The sequence below is a fragment of the Mesitornis unicolor genome, unplaced genomic scaffold (assembly GCF_000695765.1).
Source record: "Mesitornis unicolor isolate BGI_N332 unplaced genomic scaffold, ASM69576v1 scaffold6703, whole genome shotgun sequence".
Lineage (NCBI taxonomy): Eukaryota > Metazoa > Chordata > Aves > Mesitornithiformes > Mesitornithidae > Mesitornis > Mesitornis unicolor.
Window position 1 is genome coordinate 1 of NW_010175224.1, and position 21,005 is coordinate 21,005.

The 21,005-nt window shown below is 38.9% G+C and overlaps 1 protein-coding gene across 1 annotated transcript; it reads left to right on the forward strand.

The window, feature by feature from the left end:
* Positions 1-142: 142 nt before the first annotated feature.
* Positions 143-20,957, forward strand: LOC104538189 (talin-2-like; the record flags this gene model as incomplete). Its single annotated transcript, XM_010181299.1, has 12 exons — positions 143-351; positions 1,640-1,738; positions 4,105-4,272; positions 6,865-7,159; positions 9,352-9,518; positions 10,681-10,809; positions 12,382-12,495; positions 14,384-14,497; positions 15,851-15,985; positions 16,878-17,006; positions 17,638-17,740; positions 20,749-20,957. Coding segments are annotated over 12 exons (1,871 nt in total), but the record flags the coding sequence as incomplete, so codon positions are not given.
* Between the last annotated feature and the right edge of the window lie 48 nt (positions 20,958-21,005).

Sequence of the window (21,005 nt, forward strand, 5' to 3'; positions counted from 1 at the left end):
TATAATTACTTAGTAGGCATTGCTTGACTATCTTGAAATGTCTCTTAAGTCTCTCACCAGAGTTCAGCTTGTAGTAGCTGCCTTTTTTCCCCCTATTAACCGCTAAAGCATTCTGACCATGGAAAAAACATTTGCTCTGCAGGGGACCCAGTTGACACTGATTACACTGCTGTGGGATGTGCAATTACAACTATCTCTTCCAACCTCACGGAGATGTCTAAAGGTGTGAAACTGCTTGCTGCACTCATGGATGATGAAGTTGGAAGTGGAGAAGACCTCTTGAAAGCTGCTCGCACGTTGGCCAGTGCTGTCTCAGACTTGCTGAAGGCTGTGCAACCTACTTCAGGAGAGGTGAGTGGATGAAAAATTCTCAGGTTCCCTCTTTCAAGTGCATGGCTCTGGCTTTTCTGAGACATGTTAGCTTCAAAGCCTCACCTGCTCAGTGCCACATAATGTCACCTGTGCAAGCAGTTCTTCTGACTCTTTCTTACTCCTTCACCTGTCTCTGACTTTAGTCCTTTAACTCTTGCACCTTGATATTACAATGTTCTGTTATATACAGAGGTTAATTGATTTGTGTAATGAGTAGTTAATTCATCTGGCTACTGTATTCTCTTACAGAAATAAATTTCAGACAGTACTCTAATTCAGTTTAATAGGAAAATTGAAAGATACTAATTCCTGATTTTTTTGCTTTACTATTTTTATCTACTTTGACATATAAAATGTGAAGTTAATCCCTCTGTTATAGTTTTCCAGAAATGAGAGTAGTATTGACCAGGATAGACTATCTTGATCGGTTTTTTATGGATTGGAGTCTGCAGCCAGTTTGCCTTAGATCTCTTCAGATATTTATGTTTTGAAGAACGTGACATCTCCTGATGTTTCAGACCAATTGTCATATTGACTGTCTATTCTTAATTATCCTTGGAGTTATTACAACAATGTCTATTCAAGTTCTTCAAAGTTCTTTACACATTGTCTGGGAGCACTTCAGATGAAACCTCTGAAGTACAGATGTGCAGTTGTGCATGTGGAAAAGTAAAGATTTTTCCAAAGTGTTTCTGTTGTAAAAATTTTTAGCCATATTGATTGCACACTACTGCCTAAGTTCCTTGAGGAAATCTAAAATTCAAGTAAAGCTCATATGTGGTGAGCTGTAAACAAGAAACCAGCTCAGCAGATGAATGCCAAGTGGAGCTTTTATTTTCTACCTCTGCTTTTATAGCTACAGAGAAGGACCTGACTATGCAGCCAATCAGGATGCTCACACACTGCAGCACTTTCCCATCCATCATTCCCATACTTCATGGCCAGGTGTTCCAAGACCGAGATATCCTGCCATGCACCACACACACCATTCAACCAGTGTTCTGGTCGAGAGAACCCAGGCACACAGTGCTTGGGGTAGTTTTGAACTCCTACTTCTAGGCTGGCCCAAGGTCCTGTTATACTCAACAACAACACAGTTCAATCTTCCAAAGATTGCCTTTGTATAAATCCCAGCTGCTGTTTGTGTTCTCTTAATAATGTTCTCATGGGAATCCCAGCTTCTGCAGTGCCTTGGCTTTCAGCCTGTTGATGCTTCTCCGCACTCACATTCTTTGAATTAATGTATTTCGCTGTTACATTTTTCCAGCCTCGACAGACAGTTTTGACTGCAGCTGGAAGCATTGGGCAAGCAAGTGGGGAGCTACTGAGACAAATTGGAGAGAATGAAACAGATGAAAGGTTCCAGGTAATGAGGGGGTTGCTTGTCACTGTCAGAATTGTGCAGCATTCTAACGAGTTGGCCACTGCATAAATCCAGGCTTCCCGAAGTGTGATTAGGAAATGCTAGATTTGAAGTTTCTCAATGCTAGTTGAGATTAATTCATTATGACATTGTTTTTAATTACACAATCAGAAAGTGCTGCTGGGAACTCCTACCTCGTTCTGTGCATTGTACAGATGCTTTCTTCCTTCATGGAGAGCTGTTTGCACTGTATTCCCCTCAGCACTTAAAATAGATGTCTCATGCTATTTGCATACTGGTCGGACTCTTACTTTTCAAATTCTACTCTACTTTTTACTTTTTCCACAGTGTTCATCACTGGCTTCTTTTGTGGTGACTCAGTACCTCAGTGTTGCACAGACATCTTTTATAGCTTTCCTGTAGGATGTGGAACGTCATTCCACTTTACAGATGGAAAATACATCATGGAAGTCCAAGATCTGCTAATTTGAGATACTTTATGACCTGTTGATCTCTCAGATTCTTCACATTGTGTCATGCCTATATGTTTGAATCACAGTTCCCATTTGCTTCAGTTGCAGCAAGTTGTATCGCACGATGCCAGGTCAGATACAGAAAATAAGAAAGAGCAAACAACATTTTGTTAAAAACTTTGCCCATTTTCACTAAGTACGCTGAGTCAGATGCAAGATGACAGTTGAGTTTTGCAGGGGGACATGTGTAGTCTTCATCAGTCGTTCTGAATACCATAGGGATTTTGTGGGAAGCAGCGTATTAAAACTTGCATACACACATAGACAAGTTCAATGCTTGCTTTTCCTTGTGTTTCACTGTCTTAGTAAGCTATTGACCTATTATGCTATGTATTTATGAAGAATTAATGAATGTTTATTAATAAATAATGAGAAATTCTTCTCATTAAATATAGTGATTTTCGCATAAGTATTTGCTGTGTCTATATGTGTACTTGTAAAGCAAAAGTCTATATAACCTTTTGGTGATCTGAGTAGAAGAAAATTACTGTATTGCAAACAATTTTTTAAAGATTATTAGTATTATCAGTTATCAAATCATAATGCACATACAACTTAATAACAGTGTTATATGTTAGCAGTTTAAAACAATTGCTCTGTTAAAAAGCATAAAAATCTATCTGAATTTTTTCATTCAATGCCAAGAACAGGTTTGCACCAGGAACAAGGTTAAGTAATTCACAGCAACAGATAGACCTCTGGAGTGCTCTGTATGCAAGATGTCTGCTAATAGAACTTACAGCCCATTTTAAACACTTGATCCACTAGTAAGTCTGTCTGCAAGATTCCTCAGAGCTCTCATTTGTATTCCTAGTTGAGTGTGTATTGCAGCCCTCCCTTTCTTGGTTAAAGGGATGAACGTAAACATTCTGAGAAGTGCTATGGAGTGTTGGAGAAGGTGGGTAAGGAGAGGGATGGTTTACCATGCCTTCATATTCTAAAAACAATATGAGAACTAGTACTTTTAATTTTTTAAATCCAAGATTTTCTTTCTGCTGTGAAGTTAAAATTATACATAAGTATATAATCTGTAGTATCTTTGTACAGAAAAGCCAGGTCATTTTAACATTACAGGCCTTAGGGAGACTCCATCCCATTAAAACGCAGAAGTATATGGAATGTAGCATTTTAAGTGAGAAAGCAAGAAGAAATTTTCTAAACTTTTACACTGCAGGAATTAACATGAGTGTTTTAATGTCACAGTATCAGAGCTAATTAAATTACTTTTGTATGAGGGGAGAAATGTTCTGGAATTAAGACCTGGTTTGAGGTATCACAGAATGGTAGAGGTTGGAAGGAACTTCTGAAGATCATCTAGTCCAGCCCCCTTGCTAGAGCAGGATCTTTCAAAAACGGTGTAACAGTTGTCATTACTGTTAAGCACAATAAGTACTTGAATTTAGTGTTAACTCAAGTACTGTCTATCCTCAGCAGTTTACTCCTTGAGGTTGTCATGCTTATTGCAGATATTTTTCACAAGTTTAGTGGTGACCTCCAGATGTCTTTGTACTAATAGGGTATTATCAGGAAGTAAAGATAAGCACATTGCCATTTGGGATATAGATTTGTTCTTATGGACTCTAAGCTAGTTCAAAATTTAACAGGCCATACTGGTTTAGTTCAGTAACTTGATAATGTATATAGAGAAACGGTTGTACTGAAAACAGAAAACTGTTGAGTTTTCTGAATAATATCCATGTTTGCTGCTTTACACGAAACAAAATGTTTAATTATTTGATACAGGAGAACTTCTTGCCTTCAGGAGACTTGATCTTAATATAAGCAAAGTATATACTTTTTTGTTCATAAGACTGAGTTTTCCCTTTGTTTTACCAGGATGTTCTGATGAGTCTGGCCAAAGCTGTTGCAAATGCTGCTGCCATGCTAGTGCTGAAGGCCAAGAATGTAGCGCAGGTCGCTGAGGATACAGTGCTACAGAACAGGGTCATTGCTGCTGCTACACAGTGTGCACTCTCTACTTCCCAGCTTGTGGCGTGTGCGAAGGTAAGGCTAGCAGTGTTTGTGAGCTGGCAAGGCATCATTTCAAGCGTATGCTTCTGTGTATTTCCAACAGTCTTGGGCAATATACTGTGTTAATATCACAATATTGTTGTGGTTTAGACTCAGCTGACAACTAAGTGCCATGTGGTTGATTGCTTGCTTCTCGCCTCAGTGGGACGGCAAGGAGGAAATATAATGAAGGGCTTGTGGGCTGAGACAAGGACAGGAAGGGGTTACTCACCAATTATGGCCTTGGGCAAAACAGACTTAACTTGGGGAAAAATAAAATAAATTTAATTTGTTACCAGTCAAATCAGAGTAGGGTATTGAGAAATAAAACAAGATCTTAAAAAGTCACTCTACCCACCCCTCCCTTCTTCCTAGGTTCAACTTTGCTCCCAATTTCTCTACTTCCTTCTCGCCAGTGGCGCAGGGGGACAGGAAACAGGGTTTGCAGTCAGTTCATCACACATTGTTTCTGCCGCTCCTTCCTCCTCAAAGGGAAGACACCTCACACTCTTCCTCTTCTCCAGTGTGGAGTCCCTCCCAGGGGAGACAGTCCTCCACAAGCTTTTCCAACATGAATCCTTCCCATGGGCTGCAGTTCTTGACAAACTGCTCCAGCATGTATCCTTTCCATGGGATGTCATCCTTCAGGAACAGACAGCTCCAGTGTAAGCTTCCCACGGAGTCACGACTGCCGTTGGGTGCAGCCACCTGCTCCAGTGTGGGCTCATCTCTCTGCAGATCCACACGTTCTTCAAGGAGCCTGCTCCAGCACGGCTTCCCACAGGGCCACAGCCTCCTTTGGGCATCCAGCCTGCTCTGGTGTGGGCCCTCCATGGACTGCAGGTGGATCTCTGCTTCACTGTTAACCTCCATTAGCTGCAGGCAGGTCAGCCTGCTGTCTCACCATGGGCTGCAGGGGAATCTCTGCTCTGGTGCACCTCCTCCCCCTTCTTTTTTCACTGACCTTGATGCCTGCATATTTGGTTCTCTCACATCCCACTCCTATCTCTGCTGCAGGTTCCACAGCAGGTTGTGGTTTTTTCTCCTCTTATATAAATGTTATCACAGAGGCATTCCCACCATTGCTGATTGGCTCAGCCTTGTCCAGAGGGAGGTCTGACTTGGAGTTTGGGAGGCTTCTAGCAGCCTTTTATACGAGCCACTCCTGTAGCTACCCCCTCGCTGCCACGGAAACCCAATACAAATATTGAAGTTGTTGGTTACTAAATTGTCACCCATAACAGTGGCAGTCAGGAGCCCAGAGGATGTGGGGTGTTACTGTAATCTCCAGAGAAGATTACACAGATAACAGAGCCCATCTGATGAATTACTAATGTTGATAAAATAAAAAAGTTAGAAATATTAGTTCAAGAAGCACTGCTTGCCTGTAGGACTGTGCAAGTTTTCTAATAACACCTAGATTTAGGATGGGCTTACCTCATGTAAAACTAAATAATTGCAAGTTGATATTCTTTCTGAAAATAAAATTGAGTTGGTGATCACTGATCACTTGAAATACATTTGCACTAATTTACAGTTGCTTACTTGTTTCAATAGATCCACTGCTTTTGGCCAAGTACTGATTTTCGGTCTAAGCAAATTTAAAAAGACTTGAAATCAGACCTCAAATTCTGAAGTCTGCAATTGGAGCATTACATCTTCTGCAGCCCTTTTTTTCCTTAAAAATAAATAAATTCTTATTTTAATTTTAAAAATTAAAGAGTTTACATTTCCTACTTGGATGCTGCTTTTGAAGTCTGCAGTGTCATCTTTCACAGGGAAATGGGTATTCAGCTGTTGTGAAACATCCAGACAGTTTCTATTAAAATTAATAACCAATATTGAGTATTAATTTTTCAGTATTTTCTACTTTATTTCTCTGACTGCAAGGGCTTTTTGTAATGCGTATGTATGAGTTTTCATTATTTGGACTTGATGTTCTTACTGTCTGTTAATTTCTTCAGTACGGCACAAGACACCCAGTGGCATCCTGTTTTCCTCATAAGATATGCACAGTTTTCCCATTGCTAAAAGCTGTCTGAATATGCCTGAACAAAATGGAAGAGGGTTGTTTCTAGTCTGTGGATTTACTGTGGGTTTACTTCTTGCTTTGTGGCTTCAGGAGTAGAACTTTGTTTGGCTTGTGCCAAGCACTACTTTTATTTCAACAAAAAAAAACCAAAAGATTGATAATAAGAAGGCTTTCCAAGACCAATTCCAATTTCATTTGGAACTCCAGAGTACAGAAATGTGGCAGTGGACATAGTTACTCTGGAGGAGTTTGACCCGTGCTTGCACTCCAGAACCACTGTCGCGTTTGCTCAGTTCAGCTGAAACAGCATGAAACAAGATGGGGGGGCCTCCATTCTCAGAATCTAAGTTGACATTAAATTAACAACATGAAGAGCCCAGATTCATAATCTAGATGTCTGAACCTACCTATTTAAACACTTTCAGAGTTTTCTGTCTAGGGAAAACAGATAAGTTGAAGATTAAAACCTAATGCAGTAAATATTTCACTTCTTAGTAGTTGGAAAATTTGCACATCAACCTTTTCTGAATGCTTTGTGTCCTTTCCCCGTGCAGGTTGTGAGTCCCACCATCAGCTCTCCAGTGTGTCAGGAACAGCTGATTGAGGCAGGGAAACTGGTAGACCGTTCAGTGGAGAACTGTGTGAGGGCCTGCCAGGCTGCCACAGATGACACTGAGTTACTGAAGCAGGTCAGTGCAGCTGCCAGCATTGTCAGCCAAGCCCTGAATGACCTCTTGCAGCATGTCCGTCAGTTTGCGAGTAGGGGAGAGCCCATTGGACGCTATGACCAGGCTACAGATACCATCATGTGTGTTACAGAGAGTATTTTCAGTTCGATGGGAGATGCTGGTAAGTGTCTCTAATGGACAGTAGCTTTTCATGATGCGGAGATGTGCACGTTTCAAATAATGCAAGTAAAAAACCTCTGAAATGTACTGTGCTTCTAGGCTAGTGCCATTGTGGTGGGTAGTCATTCAACCCATAATATTAAATCAGCAAAATGCAGGCATCTATGTGCTAGATAGAATGAATATTCTGTGAAAGCAATCAATATCATGCTAAAGGATCACGGTAGTATTTTGTTTTCTACTACTGCAACACTTCACGGAATTGTGTAGCAATTTCTCATCTCCAAACATGAAGACAAATTCCTGAGCGAATACTGCACAGTGATTGATTTTATTATGCTTAGACTTTTTTATAGGTTTTGAAACTTACTTCTGCTTCCTATGATGTTTCTGAAATGTTCAGCTCATAGAACCAACCAAGACTTAGGATACCTCATGTTTAACTGACCTGATATGAATGTTTAGTTAAGAGCCAGTAAATTAGTTAGAATGGTGACATTTCAACAGCTATAAATGTTATGAAGGCAGAACACCATGAAGGGGCAGTTATCAATTTGAAATCAAGACATTTCATGAAAAGTTTAAAATGGGATGAGTTTTTAAAAGCAGTTATGGTGAATAGTATGGTTTTAGTCTTTTTTTTTAATGCTGTATAAATGCAAGGCCAGAAAAGTAAATATTTCAGTCACAGTTGTATTCACGTTACAGTTGATATGAGCAAACTAATCTTTTTTTTTAGAGCCATCTTAGTTGTTACATGACTTTTTTTTTTAAAGTAAAACTTTCAGGAACATGTGCTTGGAAGTAATTAGTGAAATTCTCAGTGTATTTTGATCCTTCTATTTTCTTTATGAGAAATTTAAGTGAGTAAATTTTTTAAAAACATTCACAAGAATGTTTTCTAAACCATGCCTAATCTTCCAATTGAAAGCTGTGGAAAAAGTTTTCTAATGCTCTGTAGCTATCCTAAGAACCTTAATTACTGTAGATGTGCACAAGAAAGCACGTCAACTTTTATGTCTAGCTGTCATCATTCAGCTTCTGTACAGAAGATGGATGCAGTAAAAGAGAGGATCTTGGTAAGCATTTGTCTTCTGTTCACAGTCAAGTATCTAGTTGTGCAATACTTAGTTTTTAGTAGAAGGCATTTGGATTCCAGTCAGTGTTTCCAACTTATCATTGCACTCCTGCGGTTGCAGTTTCTAATAGCAGAGAAACTCTTGCTTGTGACTGCTGTATTATTGCTCAAGCAGGCTATTATTGCTGTTCGGTTTACTGGCTTAATACTGTAAGAAAGGGCCCTTAAAGGGATTTTTTTCAAGTGGGATGTTTGGACAGGGAGCTGAGTCAGCCATTATTGGTAAAAAATTTAATGACAAAATATCATACTAGGAAATAGCTGATAACAGCTAGAAAAATTTAAAATTTTTTGCCTATGCTTGACCAAAGGAAGGTAAGAAGACATTTAATTCTGAAGCCCACAAGTCATCTTTACAAATGAGAAGAATGCTGCTTTGGTGTTCTTTTCCATGATTTTTTAAGAGCATTTGGAAAGAATGAGGCCTTAGACCCAAACACGAATTACTTGATAACCTAAAGAAAGCCAAAAGGTTTATTGGGTTCAAGTCTGTTAGGGAGAAGTTCAAGTGTATAAGTGAACGAATGAAAGTGTATGTATCAGAAGCATTGCTGTTTCATTTCTGTGTTTCACTGTAACCAGAACATTACTCCAGTATCTTAAATATACACCTTATTTTTAGTCAAAACCACCTAATTGGTGCTGTGTCTCTTCTGACAGAATTCTTGACTTAGTTTATATTACACAGAAGAATTAAGACTGAAATCCTGACTGTAGTTTGTAATCATCATTATTAGTTTTTACTGGGACAGTTTTCCTGAACTGCTATATTCAACATTACCTTAAAGTACTGGGTTTTTTGGGTATTTTGTCTTGCTATTTAGAATGCGAATACTGTTTTTTCTTAATCTCCACTGTAAAGATTCCCTTCATTTATATTGCAATCCAGTATTTTGTTTATGAAGCTTCTAAGTTATGAACTATGTGTGTATCATTTTCAAGTCAAAAGAATATTTCATCAAATGTAACTTTATTTTTACCTTGTTGAGATGACGCTTGAAACAAAAGCTGAAATGCAGAGAGAAGGAAAGTAAAACTATAATTCTGTACCACAGGTGAAATGGTGCGGCAGGCCAGGGTACTGGCTCAAGCCACTTCTGATCTCGTCAATGCCATGAGGTCAGATGCTGAAGCAGAAATAGACATGGATAACTCTAAGAAGCTTCTGGCTGCTGCAAAGCTTCTGGCAGATTCTACAGCCCGCATGGTTGAAGCTGCAAAGGTACCAGGAAGATGAACTAACTGTCAGCTTAAAGTTGTGTGGTTATATACAAAGAAAAGATGGTATGTGGGCTGTTATAGATAGGATCTGGCTGATAGTAGAGGGGGTTTCTCTTATCCTGTAAATGTTCTGCATTTAATTACTTATCCTAGGTATGTTCAGAAAAAAAAAACCCCATCAATTTATTAGTTACCTGAGTGTTTTGTTTCTGTTTTGTTTTAAAAACTCTTCTTGCACTGCTTTGCTTACCTGTGTGCGGGGTGGTCATGGCTCAAGCGGTTACCAGCAGCCACAACCACTGTACCGGTCTTGTACCAGTCTATCAATACAAATGGAACTACAAACCCATAGCAGTCGCGTACAAATATCTCTTACAAAAGCCATGAACAAAGCAACTCTGCCTCTGTTTCTCTTAGAAACAAGACAAACCTTGAGGGGGAATCTTACCTATGTTGTTCCCCTCCACACCCCTGTTCTCATAAAAGAGGCAAATATCTACCCTTTTATTTCCTTTTTGTGCTAGAAACCTATTTAAATCCACCAAGGAGGAATATGGTCTTTGAATTGTTTCCCAGATCGTACACTTGAACAATTTTTATAGATCAGGGCCAGCCATTCTGCCAGGGCTCTAGAAGGCCCATATGCCTGACCACAGAGCATATCCTTGACTTCCCAGTACTTTCTCAGGCTTCAGATGAAGAAAACCTACTGTCTCAAATCTGAAGGTTTGGACTGCAGTTACTGGAAGGCATATTGAATTGGGAATCTTAAAAATTGTTTGGGGTGGGGGTTTTTGGTCATTATTTTGGTTTGTTTTGTTTTCAAAACCTACATTCATATAGTCAAAGTACGTTACCACAGATCATAGTGGAAGCAGTTTAAAAAGACTTTTTTCCCAATCCCCTAAAGTAGTATATGAAGCAACTGTTCAGCTCCCCTCCTCAAAGTACCTAACGTATACAGTAACAACTTTGCACTAGCAATAAATTTTCTGCTTCAAAGTCTTGTAACATTTTAATGTTCTAACTTTGGTTAAGATAATATAGGGAAAATGAGACTGATGTAGAGACACTGTCTGCAACTAAAGCCTTAATATTTGTCTACATTTACTCCAGGAGCTTTTACTGAGGCTCATGGTTTCTTGGTTTGAAATTTTGTGCAGGGAGCTGCAGCCAATCCTGAAAATGAGGATCAACAGCAGCGTCTAAGAGAAGCAGCAGAGGGACTGCGGGTTGCTACAAATGCTGCTGCACAGAATGCCATCAAGAAGAAAATTGTCAACAGATTAGAGGTTGGAAACTAGATATTGTTGAATTTTCATTTTACTCCATTTTGATAATTAGTATATGTAGATAATTTCAAGCAAGTAGAAATGCATATTTCAGGAAAAGTGCTGAGCATAGAATGGTAGCAAAGTAAGGTCAGTTCCAGAGTACAAGGCTTGGAATTAGAGATGCTAGCATATGATACCATAATCCTCAGAAAATTGAGAAACTTGTATCACTGATGTAGTAAGCTGGTATAAGAATTTGACTCAGAAGGCATTTGATGGTGGCTTAGTCACAAAATTAAGACAGCTGAGGTTTCAAACAGCTGAGCTGAAATGACTTCATTACTGTTTTAGTTTATCTATCTGACCTGTCATTTACACACAATATCTTTTGGTGGTTTTACTAGTGTATCTGCCAGAGTTTCATGTAAATTTCCATACAAAGATATATTGAAACGCACTATATCCAATTAAACTGGTAAGTTATACAAAGAGCCAAAAAAGCAGAAACAGAAGGGAAACAATACATCATAGTTGGTAGCGCAGCCAAGGGGCAGAAAGGCAATTTACTGTGCACTAAGGATAAAATATCTCTGAAGTTTGTCTTTTAGGCAAGGGTTATCTTCCCATTCTTAACTAAGATGTAGAAAAGACAGATTAAAAATAAGCAGCCTTTCATTATTCCTAGTTGCCAACTGTGGTTTTATAGTAGTCTGATTCAAGTGCAATGAGATTAGGCAAACAAGTTGATCTATGTAGGTAACTGTGTTCCAGAAGTGCATTTAAATTACTGTATCTTGCTAGAACCAAAAATAAGGAGTATTTCAGGAAAAAAAGGCTGAAGTCTCAATTTTCTAACCGTATGCACGGAAGCTTTATAGAAAAGACTTGTTTTTCTGTGATAACATATACTGCCTTACAAAGGAGTGAAATGTGTAATGATGAGAATGAACCTGATACTTGATTTTTGTGGGCCAAGTAAAGTGTTGTACAACATGTTGGAATATCTTAGATAAATTGTTGAATTCTTAATTTTGTGATAGAGAGAAGTTGATAGTAAGACTCCTAGATATTTGAAGGAGGCCTTCTCAGTGCTTTTAGTAGTACCAGTATTTTGTACGTCTCCATCATTTTAGTATCTTTGCTTTTGCCATAGAGTAATCTCGGCAGAGGTTGGCTTTCTTGAGTCTTTGGTCAGAGGTGTTAATGTAGCAGTGTGAAGCACTGTATGTTCTTTTCATGTTTTCTCTGGCCTTCTTTGTAAAGAGATAATTGAGTTCATGAGATAAAGGAGACCGTTTCTGCACTTTGTAATTGATTTCTGGTCATATTGTAACACGAGCTATGAAGGAGTAAGAGCTTGAAATCTCTTCTAGTTCCACCTTTTTCCTTCATTGGCAAGTTAGGGATGGATAAGAGTGTTCAGCTCATTTTCATCTTGAGTGAAGAGCAATCCTGCGTTTCCTTAGGACAAATAAAATTAATCAAGGGATATAATGTATTGATCTGTCAGTTACCTATAACATGTATTTCATCTTCTTAATTACTCAGATTTTTACCACTTCTATAACTCTTGTTTCTTTTTCTCCGAAGATTGCAGCTAAACAAGCTGCAGCTGCTGCTACTCAGACTATTGCAGCTTCTCAGAATGCAGCCATTTCAAATAAGAATGCAGCAGCCCACCAGCAACTTGTGCAGAGCTGTAAGGTAAACATATCACAACCCACTGATAACTAACTCTCAAACTCTGCTTAATGGGGAGCTGAAGATCACCTTCCATAATAATACCATTGCAAACTCAAAAGAATATTTAAACAAACAAACAAACAAAAACAACTCGCAACCAAAACCAGCACCTCACACATTCATCTGTATGGATTCTGGAGAACCCTCATTTGTTGTATTATCCATCACTGCCATGTACTCCTGCATGGAGGGCTTTGAAAAGCTGAGTATGGCTAAGTGCCATGTAGTACTTGCTTGTTACAAGTACCCCTGCAAACACCTAACTAGGAAGGATGGACAGGCTTATGTATATGTTGAGTAACAACCAATTCATCTGAAGAAAGTGCTTGAGTAAAAGTTCTGCTGCAAATCAGTCAGCAGTACTGTATATGCAGAGGTATGCTAGAAGCACTCTGCAGAGTGGTCCAGTTGCTCGGAAATTTGTACACTGGCATCAAGTATTGGTAGTGCATGAGTTTGCTCTTTAGCAGGTGAGTAGCTCTATGATCATCCAAACAAGTTGTTGAATGATACATGCAGTGAAATGGAGCTGAGGTCTGCTATGGAATAAAGCAACTTTTGAATTTTCCATGATGAAGGAGAGAGTAGCAAGAATGATTTATACTGTAATGGAGTGAAGTCCTTATTTAACGTGTGACTTATACAATTAATTATATAACTAACAACACTGATCCTGCTATTCTGATGTTCAGCCTACAAGCACGAAGGGCCTTAAATGTCACTGTAAAAAAAAAAAAAGTTATAGACCTTATTATGGGGTTAACATGATTCATAGTTTGAAGTTAAAGCTGCCAAGACCACAGATTTCAAGCTAAGCCTGAAGTCAAGTAGACTTTTATAGTTCCAAGCTAGAACTGAGAGTCTACTAAGAATCTGTTCTCTGTTGTGTTTAAGCTACATTTGGCAGCTTAATTTCTCGCTCTGACTAATGTTGCTTCAGGATTTTTTAAAGAAATTGCATTTAAACAAAAAATTTTAAAAAACAGTAGAGTGCAAAAGAGTTTTCTTCTGAATTGAAGAGCAGTTATGTGGGGAATGGGAACAAAAACCTTTAAAGAAGGCACCATTAAAAGCCATATTAACATTCAGCAATTATTTCTTGTCATGGTAGTACTCCTGAGTAGTGTTGGAATTAAATAAGGCAGCTCAAGTACATCTCAAGACTGTCTTGTAGGCAGCTGCTATTTCAGTATGAATTACAAAAAAAAAAGCTGAATTGCTGTATTGTTTACATGTCACTCTAGTTTGATCTTGATGATGACTTATTAGATAGCAGAGGAGATCTGATACTTACTTTTTTGGAGGGGTGGTGGAGGTAGAGGAGGAATTAGAATTGCGCTACTGAAGTAAGTGTTATTGGATGGACAAGGATGAATCTAGGCAGTCCAGGAATGAAGTTTTAGCAATGCACACTTCAGAACGCTCCAGACAGACTATAAATTTTGTGTTGTTAAGAGTCAAAGAAAAGTAGGCTGAGGTCCTCGTCTGTAAAAGACAGTGTTATTGTGGAAGGAAGGCATTCTCTTGAAAAATGTCACCTCCACTGCTGGCATTTAAATGTGCAAAGGAAGTAATTCAAAATACTTTGTGTATGTAACCTTGCAGAAGAATCTTAGACTGTCCTGTAGGATTTTTAAACTAATGAGTAGCTTGAATAAGGATTTCCTAAGTAAAAGTAGAATGTCTCTGAAAAATATTATTGTGTATGAATTCTGTTCCATGGAATCCTGAACAAATTTATAACTCTACAAGTTATATTTAAGGTGGGTGGGGAGAGGGCTTGCTTTAGTGTCAGAGGGTTTGGAGTTTTTCTTTCTCTACTATAAAATTCTCCCTTTGTTTATTACAGAATGTTGCAGACCACATTCCTCAACTGGTGCAGGGTGTAAGAGGAAGTCAAGCTCAGGCAGAAGACCTTAGTGCCCAGCTTGCTTTAATAAACTCCAGCCAGAACTTCCTTCAGGTGAAGTGAATCAGTCACTGTAGTAGACTCCATGAGAGCAAAAACCTCTGGTTTTTTGTGCTGTATGTTTTTATTTGTGATAAATAAGCAGTAAACTGTTAAGAACCATATAAAGAAGTTCCTCACTGACTGTGACCCATAGCTAAGTAGAATTTAGTTCCTCGGGTTGGATGGCTGAAGTATGTTGAATCTGTGGAGAGTGAAAACTCCCAAAATTGAGTGTAAAAGTGACAAGAAAACTAAAGTTTATGGAGAAGAAACATTCACTGCTGTGGCACTTGCCTTCTTGAAAAGAGTTTAAAGAGCAAGATAGAGAGAATTCAGCATCTTTCTCAGGAGATATCTGAATATGTAAGATGCTGTTGTAACCTTTCTTGGTGAAAGTAAAGTTAGTGTTGCAGCAACAAGCTCCAGAATTCTTCACAAATAAAAGGGAACATTATCATGGGGCTTTTTTAGATACTAGCCTGCATAAGTAATGAGTCTTGATGGAATTTTTAAACAAAATGCAAGATTTGACTCCATGCTTCTTCAAAAACATCTTAAAAATAGTAAAATACTGAGCACTGATAACAAAACTATTTTGTTTATTATTGACATTACAAGAAACAAACAGAAGAAACCAATTCTCTGTGTAGTACATTATCTTGGAGTTTGTTAGTCCTGCCTTAAATGTGGAATGGAAATGAACGCTTTTATTGGCTGCTATTAGCAGGTTTTTTTATGGACCCATGTAGGCAGAGGTATTGCAAACAATGCTCTCACTCTGAGTATTTTGCTACCTGATTCCCTCAGGAGTCATTAAAATGATCTATCACCTCTCTGGCTGTATGTGTGTACCATGGAGATGAAGATTAGCAATTGTATTAGCAGAAAACTCTGTGAAGTGTCATTGCTTGAATTACCGTTTTCAATTTCTAGAATTTCGGCACAGTTTAATTTTTAGAAACATTGAGACAAATTTGCTATGTGTGCTACCTGGACTTGCTTGTACTGCAAAGATGCTGAATGGGAATACTGCACATTTAAACATTTTTAAGCAGCCTACGTGGGTACTCAAAGGCCTCAACCAGACACTGGTACCAATGAAGTAGTCAGTGTAAAGCACAAATGAGTCCTGCTGCAGAGGACACTGCAATGTAGAATTATGTCAGGGTGCAGCATATGATTAAAAGGCTGAAATCTACAAGGTGCATGGGTAAAGAGAAGGAAAGTGCATGAAATGATCATTACAGAAGATTTGGAAACCTCATGAGCGTGTGAATGAAGGAAGCATTTTGTTCATTGAGTCCTAACTCCTCTTTAAAGAGAATGAACTAGTAAAACCAATTATGTTCACTGCTCTTTGAACAGCCTGGAAGTAAAATGGTGGCATCTGCTAAAGCTGCAGTGCCCACTGTGACCGATCAAGCAGCAGCAATGCAGCTAAGTCAGTGTGCGAAGAACCTTGCTACCAGCTTAGCTGAGCTACGAACCGCCTCCCAAAAGGTAAGTGAATATGAGTTTTGATCAGCTGGAGCAAGATGGCTTGGATGGCGGTCACAGGCTCACTCTTGCTTGGCCCACTGTCTCTCACAAGGGAATGGCTCGTGTGTGGGCAGCATTCACTTCTCAGTGTTGCTTTTTGTGCAGTTTGCTCAAACTCCCAGGTGGCTTCTGTGTCATAATAGAAAGGGGAGGAAGAAGTGATAAGAAAACTGAAAAGCTTGTGCTACTCTGTCCATATCAGAAAGAAAGGAAGAGGAAGTACACAGAGCAGTGCAGCAAAACTCTGAGCTGCTGTTACATCTGAAAGCAAGCAGGGAAAGGGACACATCTCTCGTGCACCTACCAAGCTTGGGAGAACTCAGATGTGGCACTCTTGTGCTTAGTGTTCTGATTGTGAATTGGAGCTACCATCTCTAAAATTCAGGGAAGAGGAGACTATCTGTGTTCCATGCACAGATTTTGAAACTATGTATGGGTTTAAAAATATCAGTGAGAAGTCTGCTCTTCTGTGTGCATACACTGTAGTGGCTACACCAGAGCTAACATTAAAATTTCTAGCTGAGGTACTAATGACTGTGGGCTGCCACATCAGAGGGTTCAGTGTGACATTAGTCACGATGCATAGTTAGGCTGTTTGTCAGAGGTGAAGTCCAGACTGCAGCAGTTATTTTCTCAGCCCCTGGTGGCTCTTAATGGTGTGTTGTTCTATTTACAAGCTAAGAATATTGAGCAGGAGTTTGGAATCCGTGATGTGTAACACTTAAAGTGCCCACAGTGGCCTCTAAAGTCATGAGAGCGAGAATTTGGGAGGGGAAGATTTATATGAAGCATTTACTGTTTCTGATAATAGCTTGCAGCTGCTAACAGTGATATTGATTTGATTTCTGAATAGGCTCATGAAGCATGTGGCCCAATGGAAATTGATTCTGCTTTGAATACAGTCCAGACACTCAAAAATGAACTACAAGATGCGAAGATGGCAGCTGTGGAAGGACAGTTAAAACCTCTACCAGGAGAAACTGTAATTGAAGAAGGGTGTTCTTCATTTAAAACCAAACAAAGTTAGCTGTTAAAAAATTTTTAGTATTACAGACAAAACAAGTTGTGAGACTTTGGATAATGATAAGACTGGTAGGATTGTGCACTAATTCTCTTAAAAAGACTATATATTCCTACTACACCAGAAGCATGTTCTGTAGCAGAACTATTCATAGGACTGTAAGGCCGCCTCCTTTATTGTACTGTTACAATGTAGTAGCAGCAACATTGGGTGGTTGTGGGTTTTTGGTCAAAAAGAATTTCTTTCCAATAGTGACAAAGATGAGAACTCGATAGTTCTAAAACTGACCAGTCCTGATAGGCTTAGAAAGTGAAATGTTTTATTTAGCAAAAATCTCCTTCTCAGATGAAGGTATTGATTTCCAGTGCTAATTATAAAACAGTTCTGTTGTTCATATTATCTAGTATGTTAATCTATTTCACCCTGGGCAGGAAAAACATACTAGGTTTCAGAGAGACTGTGTGTGTGTGTTCAGTAGCTGAGGTAAAAGTTTGATTTTTGTGGAATGAGGAATCTTTTAAAGCTGTTTTAAGAATGAGTGTGTTTTAGTTGAGCTTAAACAAAGAATTTTGTCCTTTGCAATTTTTGACAGCTTGAGAAATGTGCTCAAGACCTGGGAAGTACATCCAAAGCAGTTGGTTCATCAATGGCCCAGTTGTTAACTTGTGCTGCTCAAGGCAACGAGCACTATACAGGTAGTGTTTTATTCATAATGTCTCTGTGAAACCTCTGCTTTTCATAAAATACTTGATAGAAGGTTTTCTTGTTACAGTCTACTTAAATCAAGTAAGTCACTTCTCTTTTGGTGTTTTTTTGGGGTATTTTTTTGTATGCTGATAGTGAACTGTGGCAAGTTACTAGGAATTGCTAGTGTTAATAATGTGCTTCATAAAAGAATACTGTGGCAATCTGCTGCAGGTATAGAATCAGAATAGATTGAGACATCTGTTGTTTTTGTAGATAGATGCCACTAAAAACTTGTGAAGGACAGAACTAAAATGTAATGTGATTTAGAAGTCAGTGCCACTGGAAATGTTGCTATGAACTTTCAGAAGGTTAAAAGGATCTTTGGATATTTTTTGAAGCACAAGATGCAAATATACTTGGGATAGCTTGGTGACATTTAAAACTACATCTCTTACTAGATGCTACCAGTTTACATGTATAATGCAGCTTGTCTCCCTGATCATTTGATCTTATATGCATAGTTTGAGTTAAACCAACAGGAAATGTGGGCACACGGATTCTGCGATTTGTTTTTGTACCTGTACTTTTAGAAACCGAAAAACAACTTAATAAGGAAAATGCTCCTTGCAGGGGCAGGACAGGGCAAGGCTTACTCTTAGATAGTAAAATATTCTGTAAAATATTCTGTCTCTTCTGTAAGAAATGAAAGCTGTTGATTCAAATGCTACTGTAGGATTTTTTTTAAATATTACTGATAAAATGCAGTGTGGCAATTACCACTTCATTGGATATAGTTGCATCAGGGCTACATAACACAGAGTTGCCTTCATTTGAAGCAGATGTAATTACGTTAAAATGCCTCATGTTTCTATCACAGTTAGCACTGGGGATCTAGTGAAGGAGTACAGATACTTGCAGCTGTTACTGAATAACTGAATCCAGTAGCTCTCTTAACATCAAGCTATGAGAGCTGTTTAGTTGGAAAATCCCGCAAAGCAAGGAATTCTTTTTCAAAACTCATATTACTATTTTTTATCTCATAACATCTTGTTACGCAAAAACTGTTGTGTCCTTAAGCAAGCACTGAGTGTTTGCAGGCATTATAACATTCTGCTGTTTCTATGTGATAAAAATTCTTTGCAGCTTATATTCACTATTTAATAATTCCCTCTTGACTGCAACTGTCACAGTAAGTTTCTTTTCAGTTTGTACTGAAAGTCTTTGTAGAGAATGAAAGCAGCACCAAATTGAAAGCAAAGCAACCAGACCTTTTTATTTTGTGGTACTGTGATAAATAAGTCAAACTTAAAAGATGCTTATTGGTACTCTAAATAAAGGAAACAAAATGTGTGGGTACTTTTCCTAAAATTTTCTTTAAATTAAGAATGTAGAAAGCCCTCTGTGGTTTGTCAAATAGATTAGAATCATAGAGTGGTTTGGGTTGGAAGGGACCTTAAAGCTCATCCAGTCCAACCCCCCTGCCATGGGCAGGGACACCTCCCACCAGACCAGGTTGCCCAAAGCCCTGTCCAACCTGGCCTTGAACACTTCCAGGGAGGGGGCATCCACAACTTCTCTGAGCAACCTGTGCCAGTGCCTCACCACCCTCACAGTAAAGACTTTCTTCCTAGTATCTATCCTAAATCTGCCCTCTTCCAGTTCAAAACCATACCCCCTTGTTCTTTTGCTACCTGCCTTTGTAAAAGTCTCTCCCCAGCTTTCCTGTAGGACCCCTTCAGGAACTGGAATGCTGCAATAAGGTCCCCCTGGAGCCTTCTCTTCTCCAGGCTGAACAGCCCCAACTCCCTCTGTCAGTCCTCATAAGGGAAGTGCTCCAGCCCTCTGATCAGCTTTATGGCCCTCCTCTGGACCTGCTCCAACAGCTCCATGTCCTTCTTATGTTGTAACTGCAACATAGGCAGTGCTGTTTCTCTACCTAGCTTGGCTTTACGCTGACATGTAATATCATTTGCTTTTCATTTTCTTATAAAATTTCTGCATTTAAAGATGTTCAGTTGATTAGAAGAGAAAATGTTAAAAGACATTGGTGTTAAAATGGTAATGTGGCTACTTTGTGGCTTGTATTTGGTTATGATGTCCTAGCTTTATAAACATTTCCAATAGGGACATTAGAACACTCTAATTCTTTTTAATGCCAAAATATGGATAACCAAGAGGTGTTGTACAGCAAATGTGAACTTTTTCTGTGACTTTCTTTTGGTAGAAATCGCACGAGTTTAACATTATCACTCAAACTGTACCACCTACGTTAATTGCATGTGGTGTTGACTAGACTGTGCTAATCAAGATCTTTAAGACTTTTATATTGGTTTTCATTAAGGGCTGGATTAAATTTCAAAAATGGAAGAATGGGACCATTTTTCACACAGTTGTGTGCCTTAGCGTTAGAGCTGATGAATGTCCTGTAATGTTGGCCAGACAAACCAAAGAAACTAATTTCATGACATCCTCTCTGTGATTTCATTTGGTTATTTTTATGTGCTTGTACTCATAGTGATGTTAAGTTGTATCATCCCTAGTGATCTCTCTTAAATTTTTTAAATTGCTTGAACTTAAGGTGTTGCTGTGTTTATTCTCTGAAAAATCCAAAGTTGCATTTTCAGAAAGGGCAGAGACACTGTGGCTCTGAAGTCATGTATGCCGTTCTTGTGGACAATGATTTTCCTCTATAGCTTGGAGTACTAGTTTTTCCTCATTTCCAGGTTTTAGGTTATCTTCTTTTTTACTGCTTTACTACCATTTAATCACTAATGTAGAGCTGTGCCCAGAACATGGTATTTGGGGTATAATATCTACTTTGTGGCTTAACTAGAGGCATTTCTCTAGGCCAGTGGTGCTGTGTACTTCAAATATGTTCATGTTTGAAGATTTTCTTTTAAACTGCATTTGCAATGTTATTTTGCAATGGGATTGTTACTTTCAAATTCATCTGCCATAAAATACGAAGATCATCTTTAAGAGTACTAATAGAATCCTTGATGAAATCTGAACATAGGAGTTGCTGCCAGAGAAACTGCTCAGGCTTTGAAGACTTTGGCTCAGGCAGCACGAGGCGTAGCAGCATCTACTACGGACCCTGTGGCAGCACATGCCATGTTGGATTCAGCAAGGGATGTCATGGAAGGCTCTGCTATGCTCATTCAGGAGGCGAAGCAGGCCCTGGCTGCACCAGGGGATGCAGACAGTCAGCAGAGATTAGCCCAGGTAAGTTGTGACTTGAGCAGCTACACGAATTATCAAACACCTGGTGAA